This window comes from Varroa jacobsoni, unplaced genomic scaffold (genome assembly GCF_002532875.2).
Source record: "Varroa jacobsoni isolate VJ856 unplaced genomic scaffold, vjacob_1.0 scaffold_698, whole genome shotgun sequence".
NCBI classification, from domain to species: Eukaryota; Metazoa; Arthropoda; class Arachnida; order Mesostigmata; family Varroidae; genus Varroa; species Varroa jacobsoni.
In genome coordinates, this window is record NW_019213600.1 from 272,084 (window position 1) to 288,916 (window position 16,833).

The 16,833-nt window shown below is 38.9% G+C and overlaps 2 protein-coding genes across 5 annotated transcripts; both read left to right on the plus strand.

Moving 5' to 3' along the window:
- Positions 1 to 67: 67 nt before the first annotated feature.
- On the plus strand, positions 68 to 10,412 carry LOC111262752 (uncharacterized). 4 transcript variants are annotated; one of them, XM_086969311.1, is made up of 8 exons: positions 68 to 981; positions 3,860 to 3,888; positions 3,984 to 4,827; positions 5,014 to 5,114; positions 5,403 to 5,470; positions 5,983 to 6,090; positions 6,604 to 6,700; positions 7,082 to 10,412. In XM_086969311.1, the coding sequence occupies exons 3-8, from the start codon at positions 4,584 to 4,586 to the stop codon at positions 7,166 to 7,168; spliced, it is 705 nt and encodes a 234-aa protein (XP_086825437.1). In that variant the 5' UTR covers positions 68 to 981; positions 3,860 to 3,888; positions 3,984 to 4,583; the 3' UTR covers positions 7,169 to 10,412. The 4 variants fall into 4 exon arrangements, with proteins under 4 accessions (XP_086825437.1, XP_086825436.1, XP_022692980.1 ...); XM_086969310.1 differs by lacking the exon at positions 68 to 981 and adding an exon at positions 1,006 to 1,965; XM_022837245.2 differs by lacking the exon at positions 68 to 981 and adding an exon at positions 1,006 to 1,965 and having other exon boundaries at positions 3,860 to 4,827.
- A 101-nt stretch (positions 10,413 to 10,513) lies between these two features.
- LOC147753158 (zinc finger and BTB domain-containing protein 8A.2-like) lies at positions 10,514 to 15,612 on the plus strand. The gene is made up of 2 exons (XM_086969312.1): positions 10,514 to 11,305; positions 11,734 to 15,612. The coding sequence occupies exons 1-2, from the start codon at positions 11,012 to 11,014 to the stop codon at positions 11,941 to 11,943; spliced, it is 504 nt and encodes a 167-aa protein (XP_086825438.1). The 5' UTR covers positions 10,514 to 11,011; the 3' UTR covers positions 11,944 to 15,612.
- Positions 15,613 to 16,833: the final 1,221 nt, after the last annotated feature.

A 16,833-nucleotide genomic window follows, 5' to 3' on the forward strand; every position in this document is an offset into this window, starting at 1 on the left:
GTACTAAATGAGCAGGTGGGAAAATTGAGCCGACAAGACCTTTTAAATATGGGTCAGTGCTGGTTTAAGCAAAGGCTAGGTCAGATGCCTTTAGAGTGTAATGCGCCCCTGTCTTTGACCAATGGTGGACCAAGCGCTTGCTCACTTGTGCCTTCGAGTATCCATTTTTCAACAGTTCGAGGCTTCTGCTTGTTTTTTGTAGTTGTCATGGTTTTGATGTTCATTGCTGCGTTGTCGGCGAAGGTTGTCATCGATAACAGCCTGAATATGAATCAACGCTGACGTTATTTTTGCTGCTAGTACTGATGCAGGCTGTAGTTTGATTTTGCCCTTTTTCACAGTTATTTCTATCTGCCCTATTCCTGCTCTCGCTATCGCTTAGAAGGCGGGTAACCTCAGAATTTGCCAGCAGCATTTATCTGTGTTGTGTATGAGCGACGAAAGACGCGCAGCTGGTGGCGTAATCGAACGCTTAAGCTGCTATGCCTGCGTTCCACACGTCTACTCTTCGTTATCGAACGTCGGACAAGGCGGTCGAACTTGATTGAGACTGCTACTTTACGCTGGCTAGCAGTAATAACAGCAGCGGCAAACCTGTAAGGAGCAATAGCCGCAGCAGTAAAATAAGCGCAGGCAAAAGGCTTGACATTTGACCTGTTGCAAACTGGCAAACGTGATGGCAAAGCCTGATCGGACTTGAACGATCAGGCACCGACTGTGATTGTGCGTCAGTGCTATGTGGTATAGGTACTGGAGGGGTGAATTGAATCGCATCAAAAGATCCGGCAGCGTGTTAGCAGCCGCCTACCAAAGTAGCTGGCGCACTACGTTCAATTCAATATCCCAAGGATATATGGAGCTACCAAATCCTTGGCCAGTGTGCAGTTATCGCGGACATGTTTTGTTAAAAAAAAAAAAAGGATCTCGTATTTAGGTCCTAAAAATATAACAGACGTATAGAGGTGCAGGTATGCAAATTTGGTGAGTTCAGTAGTATTTCCTTATGGTTTTCAGAAGTAGATTGCGCTAGACGAAAAGAACTGGCTAGAATAGATTAAGGTCCCTTTTTCAACACTTTTAGCGTAAAATCTATGCTGAAGCGACAGATAAATTCAAGTTCAATATATATATGTATGTATATATATTAGTTCCACATTGCTTGTCTGAAGCTTTGGGAACACTTAAATAGAACTTGCAAGTTCTTATGCGTGGAAGTTAGAGATTATTTTCTACGAAAATCCAAAAATATTAGAGCCTTTTGTTTTTCCCTAAGTTACTGTATCAAAGAATTATTATATTTTGGGCGGCCAGTGACGTGAAAAAATACAATTTATTTACGAAATGAACATGAGAGAGAGCTAATGAGTTTATGACGAGAACTTAATACATGTTTTATCTCTTTGTGATAATGCACCACAAATCGAACGTACCGTTTTGGTACTATATTTCAGATGTCTTATATAATGTAAGAAGGTTCACAAGCATTGCGTTTAACGCTAATAGAATAATAGTTTACTTTTACTCATTATGCTAAGATCGCTGTTGCTCTTATGGTTTAACTTAGTTGCGGAGCGTTTTGTTTATTTAAGTAATTAAAGTTGGACTTGTATGAATTAATAGACTATGTATATTTAATATTTTATAATTTAAATATATATTTAAGTAAATTAAATAATTAAAGAGAAGACAATTGCGTAGTATGTATCTTTCTCTATGGATGAAATAGGGCTCTGATGCAATTAAAATGGAAGCTGGACTTCGCATTGATTCGTATGGCGTCCTAAAGTCAGCAGAACATTTGTATTCCGGTTTTAAACAGTGTTCCCTGCCACCGACCGCAGTTTGACTTCTGTTTTATCTAATTGGTTCTTGTATTGTGACTGAATACTTGTGTGGGGTCTCGAACTCGTCAATTATGCGTGAAAAAAGAGATAGCTTTCGTAGGCCTCTTTCTTGATCGATCAGGTAAGAGCATGAGGTTGTCGAGTTGGTTAGTGAGTATACTTATAGGTGCAGTTAATAATAGACTGTCTAGCTTTGTGATAGGAGTGATTCTCACCAATCAATAAACAGCCCTTAGCTCACTTTTTTTGCGTGTGACAGTAGAAGAGAAACGTGGAAACATGGCACCTAAAGTTTTCCTAGGTATATCTGCGTCAGCTGTTCGTTTGAGTTTCATTAGCCCCTTAAGGAACGCTTTCTATGCAGAAGTTGGACCACTACTACTGTAATGATGCGAATACCTAGTATAGTACCCAATCTCGAAAGCAATGATAGATAATCGTATTTAGTCCAATACATTGTCTAGTGAAGTGTCCCTATGTTAAAAAGCCGTCTCCAAGTTACAGCAAACATGTGTTCTTTCTACATTGGTCCATATCTAATGGGTTTTGCAACATTGTATTGATTTGCAACATAATCCTTGACTTTTATAACAGCAATTTTAGATGCACAGGTCGACGAATGAGGACGCCGCAGGCCCTTTCTACATCCTTTTTCTACCCGAATAAACGGGTTGCCTAGAAAATAAAGCGAGTTTAAATTATTAGAGCTGAATTGCATTGCTTAAGCTCCCATCAAAACCTAGTTTATTCGACTTGGGCTAAGTCTTGGTAGTTGAGAGCCACCGATAACGACCCAGATAGCTACAACAGGCACCTGCTTTCTTTCAATTTATAAAATTCATTACGTTTGGGGATGTTGTTTAATTTGTCATTTGTGGCCAGATAATACCTAGTTGACGGTATAGTGAGCTTTACTGTTGTATTGTAGCCGTACTTTAATCCTGGAGTTGGTGATGCGGAGTATTTGCCACAATTTGAAGCTTCATTTACGATACACGTACTGAACAGCGGCTCAAGAAATATTGGCGAACTTTTGAAATATGTGGATAAACCTTAATTTGGCGAAAATATCAGTGGTTGATTAGGGTTACAGCATACGAGCAAAGGCTAAAATTGTCCAAATCTAGAAATAGAAAAGCCGAAAAGCGGGTGCCTAATGGGATACGTAAAGGCAATATTGTTAATAACACAAAAATAAAAAGAGTTGGCCGATACGATGAGGTGGCTATATATATATATAGGTTTTCGTGTGAAATACGAAAGCAATGTAACTGCCGGGAGGAGATATGGGAGTACATTTTGTGAACTTAATCTATGAAACAAAGCAAACAATACTACCGATAAATTTCATTGATTCGGAGGTTAAATCTGCCGCGTATTTGCTGCTTGTAACTTCGCCGTAATGAGCTAAATTGTACATCAAGAACATTACCAGCGTGTGTCACAGATAATAATCAAGGATAACAATCCTATGTGTTTTTTATCCCATAGGTAATAAAAAAAAATGGCACATTGTTTCATCAAAATGAATGCGATTAAATAGAAAACGCCGTAGAATCAAGCAGTTTTTTAATTTTGCTTCATGTACTACTTTGTGCGCTAGAAATAAGATCTTAACGTTTATAGTAGCTTGTTACGGGGGCATCCCTTTGTCTGATCGAATACTATGATACTAATGAAATTTAGCACATTCTATAACACCAGCAGTCGTAGAAATTTGTGTTTTTTAGTATAATATGCACACGGGTACTTCATACAAATTGATTGATGGGGTAGTAGATTTTCTATTTTGTAATCTCATCGTTACGTGACCAGTTGACGTTTTTCCGTTTAATGCAATCAAAGAATTGCGAGCTGACGATATGTAAGCATCGCTTCACTTTAGTTTTCATGTGTATTTTATACGTATTGGGTCGTTTGTTAGATTCAAATACAAATATGACGAGTTTCTAACTCCCAGAACTAATCAAAAATATTTTGTGCCAATGTTAATATAAGCCGCATCTTTGTTTCAGATATCACGTGGCGACGGGACCAGGCTTAGGTAAAATAAACCCAAGTCAAATGTGTAATATCGGACATTAAATTTTAGATTAAACTCAAAGCATTCACTATAAACATAAGTACTATTACTTTCAGATTCGGAAATATGCTACACGGGCAGCTGCTTGCCATCCGCTCTTGATGTCTGTTATTGCCTCGTCAACAAGCTTTCTGCAGACATATGTAATAAATGAAAGTCTTATTGAAAATAAATTAATGTATTGTTCGGAACTTTTGGGAGTTTTCGTTAATTTATTTATTTTGGTTTGCGCCATCAGCGGAAAAGCTAAGGCTTTATTCCTTCTTAAAATAACTTTTCCAAAGTTTAAGTTTTTATGAAGCAGCTAACAGCGAAAACCTTTTTCGTTATGTTTAGCCAGAAGTAATAGTTGAAGCGTGGATATGTACAACAGAAACTGGGAGGAGCAATCTTTTACAAAAGCCTCTTTAAAAGCAGTCCATGTTTTTGCAAGCGCAACTTTCCTCAGACTGTATTAGTGTTTACGAACATTGATGACGGTCCCCAATTATACAAATACAGAGTAGTATGATTTCTTTCGCGTGGAATTATCGAGAAGATATGCTTTGAGTAAATGATTTATCGTTATTAAAACATCCATATGTCTTTGCTAACCAAACGAGTTTTCCTTCAGGCGCACATAAAATTTAATTTTCTTTCATTACAATATCGTGCAAATGCGATCATTTTTTCTTTGTGTTACTTTATGCATTGACTTGTGGGGACACCGTGTAGGTGGAGCTGGAACAAATGGCAATGGAACAACAGTAGGCGGAAGCTTGAGCAGTTGTAACAACAAACTATCAACGGGTCCAACTGCTCCTCCGTTGTCCCATTTATCTCCATCAAGGCTGGACGCAACGAGTGGCAGTTTGATGGCTATGAGTTCTCTATTTGCCAATGGAGATGCTGCATCGCCAAGTGTGTACTATATTCTTTACATATATTTTCTTGCACAGTTACCTGCCAGAATCATTGTCTAACCTAAGTAGAACTGGTGTTAGGGATCGTCATTGCATTATTGCGCTGCGTTGTTTTCAAAAAAACATTAGTTCGCGTTCTTCTCCTACGGATTTTCATAGTTTTCCTTATACTTTTTGATGGTAGTTTCGGCAGGCGACCTGCTTTTGTTCAATCAGCAACTGGATGTTGTAAATCGAAATTTGCCGTCAGGGTCCGCTGCAGCGTTTTCATCACAGACACCACAGGTTTGTATAGCCATTCTGTGTGACCGCATCTGCTCAGGAGGGAGCACACCAACTTGGTCTACTAATGTACGTGTTGTACTTAATATTATTTAAATGATTCGTCGGCAACAACTTTAAAAGTATTTCGTAGAATAGGCAGAATACGCCTCTGGTTCTTTGACAAGAGCTCTGAGTGTGCAGTTTGCTCAGATGTGATTCGTAATTATAAAATTAAAACTCTATGTTTCTGATCAAGTCATGCGCATTCCTTCACCGCTGTGTTCCTAATTAAGTGTCTACTATTTTTAGCTGGATCAGCGGGATCCCACAACGGGTCGCTATGTGTGCAAGTACTGTACATATTCGACAGTGCAACGGTAAGTGTATAGAAAGCTAGGTGCTGAAAATGTAAGTAGGTTTTAGCTCGGGGGTGCGAGTACAAAAGCCCATGCAGACACACATGGCGCGTGAATTATTCGACATAATAGGCCACCATATTTTTATTAGGTACGCACGTCCGGTACACATAATAATATGCTGAACTAGACATTGGTATAAGTGACTAGTTAAATAACTAATCCGAACTTCGTAGTTAGTGCTGGCTCCCTATTAGAGATACGCGGTCTGGTATCTTACCTGTTTTGAGAGTCACCTGTTTTGATTAAAAGAAGATGTGAACAAAAAATGACTAAATCAATCACCGAATGGCTTCCGCCTCATTAGAAGATGTGCGTTCGAAAGGAATTTGGCTGCCTTTTACCTCACCGTTCAAAATAGATGGACTTTCTGTCGCAACTCTGGCACTATTATAGTATGTTTTAGCAACGGTATATTGGACGCTCATTGCAATGATTTTACATATATAAGAATATGTAATGCGTTATTACAGAACGCATCTGGCTCGGCATGAGCGTTCGCACACGGGAGAACGTCCTTTCAAATGTCAATTTTGCCCATACTCAGCTACCCTGAAGACATGCCTCATCAACCATGAAAGGTCAGTATAAGCCAAACAACCCTATCGGTTCCGTTATCTAAGAAAAGAGCCTCGCATGGGATTCCCCAAATTGAGCGCTTTACCAAACACAGATATTTGTAGCAGAGTGTGAATGGATATCTCGTATTTGAAGTAATAGCGATATTTTGAACTTGAATATCCATATGCCACTTGACTAATCTGGTCAACGAAAGGACTTTCAATTGTTGAGTATGATTTATAAATATCAGAGCTTTGAGATGTTGTAACTACATCGGATTTGGAGACTTTGTATTCTCGTCGTCACCCTTTATGTGTAAACCACATCTCAGAAGTAACTGTCTAACTTGAAAGCGAAAGGCTACTTGTTTAAGGTCTATTTTACAATATTATGCTTGAAACAGTAACTAGCGAAGTATCATAGTGAGCTAACCATCCTCGAGCCGTATGAGCTATATGTACGTATGTATATATATATATACAACAACATATATATATATATATATAATTATGGATATTATGTTATTGTTTCAGGACACACACTGGAGAAAAACCATACAAATGCAAGTACTGCTCGTATTGTGCCTCGCAAAAAGTCACTCTGGAAAGACACCAGAAGACGCATTTTAAGGTAACATATAGAAAGTTCATTTTTTGCAGAGCTCAGGGTTTCTCTTAGGTTAATGGGTAATTTAATACTAATTAAGTTATAGGTATGCGCACTGTTACTGCGCTCGATAAGGTTGAAGACAAAAGAACTCAATTTTCCTATCTGCCAAATGCGTCTAGACATGATTGAGTTACATACCCGTGTCAATTATCTAGAAATGATTCTTTTAGTGGAAATAGTGGCAAAATAGAAAACTCGTTACTTTTAAAATTAATTAATTAATTAATTTTAAAAGGGGTATTTATGTATGATGTAGATAAACAGTACCTTGCATCCTGTCCATGTTAATATTAACGGCTAAGTATTAGGGTAAGCTAAGTTGTGTCATTGTACTTACTTCAGGGTCATCAGCTGTCACTTCTTGATGCGGGCGGCACCATACATCCGCTCGACTTTTCTCCGGAAAATCCAAGTCCTCCGAATGTCTGAAGCGACGTGAGACTGGCCTTGTACTGGCGATACCCGCCACACACATCCGTAGGGAACTTACCCACCTTACAGGCCAGACATCGTGCCTAATATAACGGCAGTTAAGTTAATGTTTGTTGATCAAGCTTTTCCTAAGAAGAAACTGCTCTCTGACGGACCTTTGTGCCTAGTGTATGCTACTGTTAGGGAGAAAAGCGAATGGTGTGTCCGGGCCAAAAGTATGGAGGGTCACCAAAGCATAGAGCACCGGACCATTCGGAACGTGATCTCCTTTAAATCGCAACATTAGATACCAAACGAATTAACTTTAGAATCAGCATTGTTGTTCTGTCCGGCTGCTTAGGCTTCTATTGAAAATCCGATGCGTTTTTAGGTGACCATGGCCCATGGTGAATATAGCGCTCTGACATCGTTTGAAAAACCTTTACACACCGGCCAAAATGTCAGAGCAGTGAACCCGGACTGCCCGAGGTGTAGACGAGTTTCTGTGTCTGCCTCATTCAAGCGGAGACGATTTTCGCAGTAGAGACCCTCCATAGAAACGGGTAGTGCTCGTTACCGAACAGCTAAAGCTCTCTGAGGATTGGACAGCATGTATTCACCTCATATAGAAACTCATTATTATTTATGAAAATGTTATTCATCTCTTTGGGGGCATTCGCGGCCACGAAAGCTGGACTTGCACCAAGTGCGCACACGTTATCTACGATCAGCGCAAGCAACGGACAAATCCGTCTAAGTAGGCGCTAATATATTATTTTTTCATGTCTTGGTTGCCGCTTAAAAACCTCCGTATGGATTAATATGGCTTGTTTGTTTCTATAGTGACGACTGAGCTCTCACGATGCTCCAGAGTCGTCAGTCCTCTCTCAAACAAAACAACGACTATGACTGATTAGTGATTTCTGAAATGGAATCCGATCATTCTAGTGTATAATCGAACATATACACATTTACATTGTAGATGACATGTAATAGAACAGATAGATAATATGCCTTGAATGTCACCACCTTTGAATATTATTCCGTAGTATTATCATTATCCGTGAGTACCTACACGTATCACGGAGATTACCCTTATTATATTACTATTGCAACTGATATTCGTAAATTTCAAGTATTGTCAGATAAACGAAAGTCTACCTCTTTTGCGACAAGCACACCACCTTTCACGATTGAAGCGAGCTTAGTTTCAGATGCGCTGTTACCCAAAGTTTTGTACGCGCTCATAACGGTTACATGACCCATGCCGACGACTGTGTTCATTGTGTATAATGTAACAGCAGAGAAAAATAATAAGGCAAATAACAGTATACATATAGAGTAAATGTTATTGCTGCCGCTGGTGTACTTCATACTCGTGTCATCAGCGAATCATATTGTGTTCAGATCGTTTATGCAGTTATAATTTCCCCTATTGTGTCTCGAGTCCTCTGCATGGAATTGCGTTCATGTAAGTATAGAAAAGAAAAAAAAGTGACCACGAACACATTTACTTTTTTTAAATTAAGGACAATAATAACTCATCCTACATCAACCCATCTAATTTTTTTCCATTCATACGTACATTATTTGCTAGTAATAACGGAAATGCATGTGACATATACAAACGTAATGATACGTAACCAATCGTAAGCATTGTAGGTAGTCCATAACCCATATGAAGAGCATGTCGCAGAAGTGTGTCCCTCCCTGCCTGCCTGCCTGTCTGTGCGTCTGTGTATGCATGTATGTACACGCGGCCTTTCCTTTTTTATGCCTTGATTTAAGTTTATTGGGGTGAACACCGCGACCTTGTTGCTGGTGCTTGCGCCACCAGCGCTCTTAATAATCAGTGTCATTTAGGTCCTTCCCTTGCCCCGTCCTTTTCTTTCTGTGCCTCTGAGATCGACTGAGCAGTCTGTGAGCGAACACTTCGCATCGAGGTCGCCGACTGAAATATTGAAACATTTATAGCTATTATAATTATCGGTTTATTATTATTACTATGTGACTTATTCATATGCATGCACACATTATATTACAAGTTTTGTACAGAATGATAAGTACAATGACGGGAGCGAAAGAGGGAGAGAGAGAGAGAGAGAGAAAGAGTGCGAGCGAGAGGGAGAGAGAGAGATTTATAAATTGGAGAATTTCAGATTTAGGGGACATCGGATTTTCACATATAGTCCACGACACAGATATTATACGAGACGTATGTCACTGAGGTGACGAAGCATTATTATGAATTATTTTCACTAATTTTGATACGAATCCGTAATGGTATTATAAGTTGTGGCTGTTCTCGTTGATGCCGCTGCAGCTGGCTGGAGTATTAGCGGCCGATAAATATTATAATGATCTGCTGCTACGTATCGCTCTCTATGGCTCCAGGCGTTCTTCATTTTTGTCAACTCTGTTTTCGCGAACATCGACCGGTGTGCCATAGACTGCAAAGTGCTGTGTGCTCAAGCTCATGCCTTGAGGATATTTACTGAAAGGAAAATCATTGCTTAAGCACCAGAGGGGGCATTATTGAGTTGATTGAGGTTCCTATTAATTGTGCAGTCGCCTGCGGGAAAGCATATGGGGTTGGAGGTTCTTGTCAAGGGTTTGCTGTCGATTTGCTCAAAATTCATATCTTTTCTTCTACTTATATCGACACGTGCAGTTCCGTAGTGCAAAGATATCGACAGAAATTATTTTTTCCCTGAGACAAAAAACCGATCATCTATCTTCCAATAATCATATATAACCAGGAACATTCTGCGCTCTCTACAATGTTGATGGTCTATCTATAAAAAGGCTAGCAATATCTTATTAAAATTAATTATCTTAAAGGAACAAATCAAGGAGATCGGATTATAAAGAGGATCGTGACTATTTTATATTTTGTTTTCTCAGCATATCGTCCTTATACTAATGCTAAGCAATGCACTTAGTACAAAATTAATATTAATAATAGTGTGCTGGCACGCAAGGTGACAATTTTGGGCATTCGTACAATAATATGTGAGTGACAATGGAAAACACATCATGAAATCAGCGTGGACTACGTGAAAACTTTAGCACCACCTTATTCAAGGGCTATATATATATATATATATATATATATATATATATAGAGAGAGAGAGAGAGAGAGAGAGGTATCGTCGCGAAAAGGAAATGTTAGTTTTGTCTAAGGAGCTGACAAGCGGAGATGTGTTTGATACATTAAAATCATATTAGATTTGAAATAAATGTTGTCCTTAGAAAATTTGACATGCGGTGCTTTTTTTCGCCTTCTTGGCGTAATACATCTCATATCGAAAATGGAACTTTAAGCTGCAGTTGACATTTATTAATCAATTTCCAATTATCGGACTAATATTGGTGCTAACTTTCAGATTCCATGGAAGGTTCTCGTCAACAATTACCCTCGGCCAAGCATAGAAGAGCGACTCATTTGCGTGTCTTCTCTCAAAAACACGGGGAAAACACATTTCTACCTAAAATAAACCTTATATTTAAATACATTTTAAAGCTTTATTTTTGCCTTAAATGCATACGTGAATCTAAACGGGGTGTATGTTAAGAAGCTCTGTCGCAGTCCCTTATAAAACCTGTGCTGGTCCTTTAAAAACCAAGACAAAAAATAAATGAACTGTGGTAATCGTTTCGAAATATAAACCGTTAAGCCGACCTCAGATAATTACGATTCCTTTAAAGAAATTCTATTGATTTCCCAAACTACTTCTGTATTTTTAATAAAAGACTAATCTTAGCACGGAGTCTACACGAGAAACTATGCTTTCCCACAAAAACATTGCGTAAACTACGAAGCATTACTTGTTCAATGCTAGTCAGTAAGGTGGTTCTCTATGCCTTCTGTAGTAGCATCATTTCTATATATAGATTTCATATATTTCACTTATTTTGCGGCAGAAACGTGTGATGACCGCTTAGGTTCAGTGGATCTCATCGTGCCATTGGTTGACGCATCGCAGCATCTACTGCAGCGCCACCTTGCGGCAACCGGAATTATTGGTAATAGCCGAGATCGAGATGTGCTGCTCAGATTGACTCACGGGAGGAGCAGTCTTGGCTTTAAAAGTGCACCACCATCATCCCTCAAATGCCGATTCTGTAACTTCACCGCCAAGTTTGCGTCCTGGGTACGTGACACCTTCATGACGGCACGTGGAAGAGAGAAGCAGATAGATTAAATTGTGAAATATAACGCTAGAAATATTAAAGCCAATTTTATTGCGATCAGAATGGCGCAATTTAAAATACAAGTAGCATTTTTCACTTTCTAAGGGACTTATTTATTTTAATCACGATAAGTCCAAACGAACGTACTGTTAAATTACATTAAGCTCCGCTTGAGGAAATAGCCTCACTAATTCATCCGTCAATCATTCTGCGACTAGTGTCCGCTTTTACCTTATCGACTGGTAACGAACATAAGCACGTGGGTTTATATACACATATTAATAATACGAGGTATATGGAGTAGTCGTTGCATGTTATGGTTTATAATAAGGCAAAAGTCTTTTTACTAAACGCATGTTTACGTGGCGCTTCTATAATCGTGTTTTAGGTGGCCCGGCACGAGCGTACTCACACCAAAGAGAAGCCCTATTCCTGTCCGTATTGCGGAGGAAAATTTAATCGAAAAGACGCTCTAACCGTACACGTTATCACCGTTCATAAGGGTTTCGGAAGTGTTCTCGAAGCTGCTTCATCATCGCCATGTGTTCAACATGTTGCATCTACAACAACACAACTATTTAAAGACTTCAAAGGTTAAAGGGTTTTACCAGTGTCAATTGCGCTTTACAATTTTGGCTGTGTATATATATATATATCTAGCGAGTATATATATATATATACTCTGTTCAGTGCTGTGTATAGTTGTGTGCAGTGATGCTGATCGTACGCGTCTAACGTATGAATCATGTAAGTTATGGTGCTATGAGCGACGTTAGCCATAGGTAGGTCTATCTGCGTCGAGCTAAAGCCAGCGTGGAAGTTGCGACATCTATCGTCAATATTAAAAACTGGTCGTTTTTGAAATGTGTGAACAGGCTAAAATTGTGACCCTGCTCATTTTGTCGAGAAGAGTTATAGGTTGAGCCAAAGGCTGGAAGTATTGTCGGTCTAGCGGCTTGCTGATCGACAGTAGCAAGTTGTTATGACTATCTAACTTGGTGATGATTAGGTCTGTACTATGATTTTTTAATTTATCTTCTTGCGTAGTATTCACAGCTTTAAATGCGGTTGAAATACACTGCGTAATGACGCTGACACTCTAGGCACTATTCACCGATTCCTTCACCGTATAACCGTTCGGTCCTTATTTAGGACACGATTACTGTCTCCCAACGATCCTAGAGCTGAACTAACCTGAGACGTGGTTATAGTCTGTGACAGATTTTCCACACGCTATCGGCAAATATGAAACAGAGGCAAAATGTGCTATTGGCCATTTTTCATTGAGATAGAATGGACGGAAAAGTTATGTCAGTTAATGTAGATTTGTTTTTGTCCAATTGGCATTGAAAGCCGTTAGCGCATATCGACGCAGAGAATAATCGTTTTTTGCCAATCTATGAAAGATCTATGTCTGCTTCTCACATGACGCCTCCGTTTCCACACAACTTACACGCTCAATAATCAACTGTTTCTAATCAGTCAATAGCAGTTAACTTACTAGCTTTAAGAAACTACACGGCGAAAGCTCGCCAAATGACGTATTTTCTCGAGTTTTGTTAGAGAGTACACTTATACGATCGGACGTTCATTCTAATTTTGGCCCGAAATACTTTTGGTCATCTCCACCGTATATTATCGTACGTTTGCATGAAACAAGAATAAGGCCTTTGTTGCTTTATACAGATTTCAAGCGACGACATTTTTTGACTTTGCTAGATGGACTGCAAGCTGGAAAGAGACATAAACAAAATTGTGGCAAAGCGTTCAGATTTACTAGTAGCTAGCGCAGCAGTCCTGACATCGTGGTAATCTTTGACGAAATTTAAACAAAGCAGCCGTATACTTAAGGTGCTGCATATCTCCCACCGATAAGATTGTATTTCCTGCGTACTTCGGTGTAGCGAGTGCGTCATGTGAGCAAAATGTCCTAACCCAATTAGAAGGAATTGTGAAACATTTATAGGTGCCAGCCAGCAACCGTTTTGAAATTTACTTCGTCGTATGCTAGGAGCAGAAGGAGACGTTGTGTTACACGGTATGAAAATTTCCGTTACATGTCGGTCAACCGTACAACCAAAGAATAATAGTGGCTTTCGAACATTTCAACCAAAGTCAACAACTACCGTGTTTGTTACTTATCTATGCAGCTGCGTTTGGTGATGCGAAATGACAGTTTTCCCTAGGTTTGTACTCGTAGATTTTGTGGCGGCTAAATTGCTGCTCGTCAAATTTGCCCGGAAACCGCTGGTCCAGTGGATCTGAAAGTCACTTAATTTTTTTTTCTTGTTTATGTTTATAAAACAGTAGATATATTGATAAGTAGATTCTAAATATTTCAGTAAGAGCCGCATTAATGTGTACTGAAATATGCTTTGGCATTTGCTTTCCATTGTCGGGTCTATCGGGCTCGTATCTTGATGAATTGCAGTTGTATTGGTTGGTATCTACAGTAGTTGTGTACACGCATAGCGTGTAACACGTCAGTATGTTCTTAGTATGTCCCTACAGAAAGTGTCGATACTAGTGTGAACATGCCGGTGGGCCGTATCTGCCCAATTACCAAGTCCGCCCTAATGCCAAATAGCGACTATCAGTACTGAATGACACAAGATAAGATCCTAGTCGAGTCACAGTTGTTAAACGTAGTAGATATTTCATGCCAAAGATTGCTTGCTTCTTAATATTGGACGCTGCGCAATCGTCCCAGGTGCTATCTAACAAATAACAACTATGTATCTGTAAATAGCAATATATATATATATATATATTATAGAGTACACTATATGAGTATTATCTATGACGGAACATGTTCAAAACGAAGGGTGCAAAAACAGCGGCCGAACATCCATGACCAGGAAAGGCTGCGAAATCGTCAGGTGTACATTTTTCTGTACAGTTACAACTTCTTTTTTTATAGTAGAGCATTTTTTTATAGGATAGCCATTGCCAAATGAGTTGGACAAGCCAATCTGGCCATCGACGTTTCTTTTCAGTTGTCACAACACCGACGATGATGACAGCATATATATACATGTGTGTTTTGCCAGCGATAAGCATTGTATTCGACGATGCAATATACAATAAAACTGGATGTAACTTTCAAGATGCTGATTTGGCTAGAAGGTGGACTGGTTGGGTGAAGCACAAAAAAATTCGGAAGACAGTAATAATCGGTCCAACGTATTGAGCCCTAGCTACGATCCAAGCTAGGCCTCGTCGGAAAAATGTCGGTGAGCGACATATTGTGCTACTGTGTATAAAGTAATTTAGCCATAATTACATGAACATCGGTAATGTTTGTCGGCGGGTCACACTGAAGAAATTCTTAACGATAATTATTTTTTAACTTTATTATTTATCAGGTAACTTGCCAGTGAGTTAACGTATGTAAGATCGATGGCATTGCAAAAAATAACAAGAGCCATTGACATGAAATAGCCTACATGTACGAGGAATCTTATATTCAATGCTTTCGATTGAAGTCATCTAGATTTTATATTTTTAGACAATTTCGTGAAGCTGATGCCAAATGAGGCCATTACAAAATTGTGAAACGTACATGAGACATCGACTCATAGACATACAGTCAAAACGTGTCCAATATATGTCTTATCTAGTTAGATTCACGCATACGTGAGCAAACGTAATTGCGTCGTCATGTCGCGGACACCGTTGGCAAGAACATGGCATGACTTCCGCTAGAGCGCTAAATTCATTAAGTCGTTCTCAATTTGTTTGCCTTCGTCAATTTTTGGAACGTTGCGTACGAGTACTAAGTGTACTTTAAACATTCTATTAATTCCACTTTCATCTTGTATACAATACAATTTAAGAAAAGCCACTTATATATTGGTCGGAAGAGCTCGCGTCGTTTTTACCGAAGGCCATCTACTAGAATTAAGAGATTCGGATAGCGAAATATAAGAGACGCAATAAATTTCCGCATATCCATTTAGAACTTCTAGAGAAGTTCTACGGCTTGCCTAAATGATTGACGTTTCTTATAGCCGTGTCAATGTGAGATACGAAGTTGTGTCCATTTGTGCCTTACCAAACGATAAACTATTGCCTATTCATATTATTATTTATTTCAAAATAAGTTCGTTACCGATTGTATTATATATATATGGTATTGCAAGATGTTAGATAAGTATAGCTAAATACTTATACCAAATGACATGCCGCTAGCATAAGATGTACCGCGCGCATATTCGAAATTAACGTTAATCGGAATAAAAGTGGCGTCAACTTAAGACTTGCATGACTCAGTGTTGTATTCATTTGGTATGAAATTATTCCGCAAAATATTACGATTATATAGCTCAATAAAAAAAAATAGCTAAACAAACGACGATCTCTGAAGTCGTCCATTGACGACGTTCGTTAATGAAATCTGAAGCAGGCTAATGGTTAAACGGCGAACGGAAGTTGTACATTCAAAGCGAATGATGCTTTTATAGATACGAACGATGAATCAATGACCTCAGGAGTCCGTACGCGGTAGTTTCATGAGAAAGTTTCTACCGCCGACGCAATCATTGTATTTGCTGAAGTATTTATCGTTTGAAATAGTTAATGAACGAATTGATTTTAATTGAATCCTTCGCTTGAAAATTTTTCATAAAATTGACTATAATTGCCACTAAATCCTGTAACAGGGAAATTCTTACCCTTATTAGGGATCGGCTTTCTAGGAAACCATGATGTGGATTTATGGGCTTTACTGCGGTATTTCTCAATTTTAGCCAAAAACGTTCGCTTTCTTCTCTATCGCAGAGTTGATCCGCGGTTTCGCCACGGCTCATAGATTGCCTCAACAAGCTTCGTCTGCACCAGTTTGCTTTTTTTGAATGAAATAAAGTGGTATGGCGTTAACCTCATTATTTTACATTATAGAAAACACGATTTTCTAGATACAGAAGTAGAAATTTCTTAGGAGAGCAAACAAGCCAGGGATAGTTTGTTCAGTTGGTCTCTACATCGAAAATCAACATCGTCGCGTCGGAAAAAACGTCGTCGGCAACGAGAAGATTCATATTTAAATTACTTTAGCCAATCGAACAGCAAAGTTATTTTGGCCTGAGCGTCCTCAGAATGCATCGGTCCAACTTTAAAATAGAAAAAGTGTAATTGAAGTCTTCGTAAATTGTGGGACGCTTTGTTTCAAAAAAAAAAAAAAAGATATCAATTGCTATGTATTTATCTTCATTTCGACAAACACTACTGTTATATCAATATTTAGCAAACTAAAACCAATATCGAAAGCGAGAGGCGTGACAGTTAGGGCATCACACAAGATTTCTGGATAATACTGATATATAAAGAATCCGTTTAGGTTTTTGGGGTAAATTAATCTGGGCTTGCGAGTATTTTCCGTTTGCCGATGAATTTGCTTTGTTTTACGTTGCAAAGATGAGCAGTTTGGTTCGTCGAAAAGTTTTTTTCCTTTCTTTCATCAAAGTGTGATAAGGCTGTCTTTTAATTG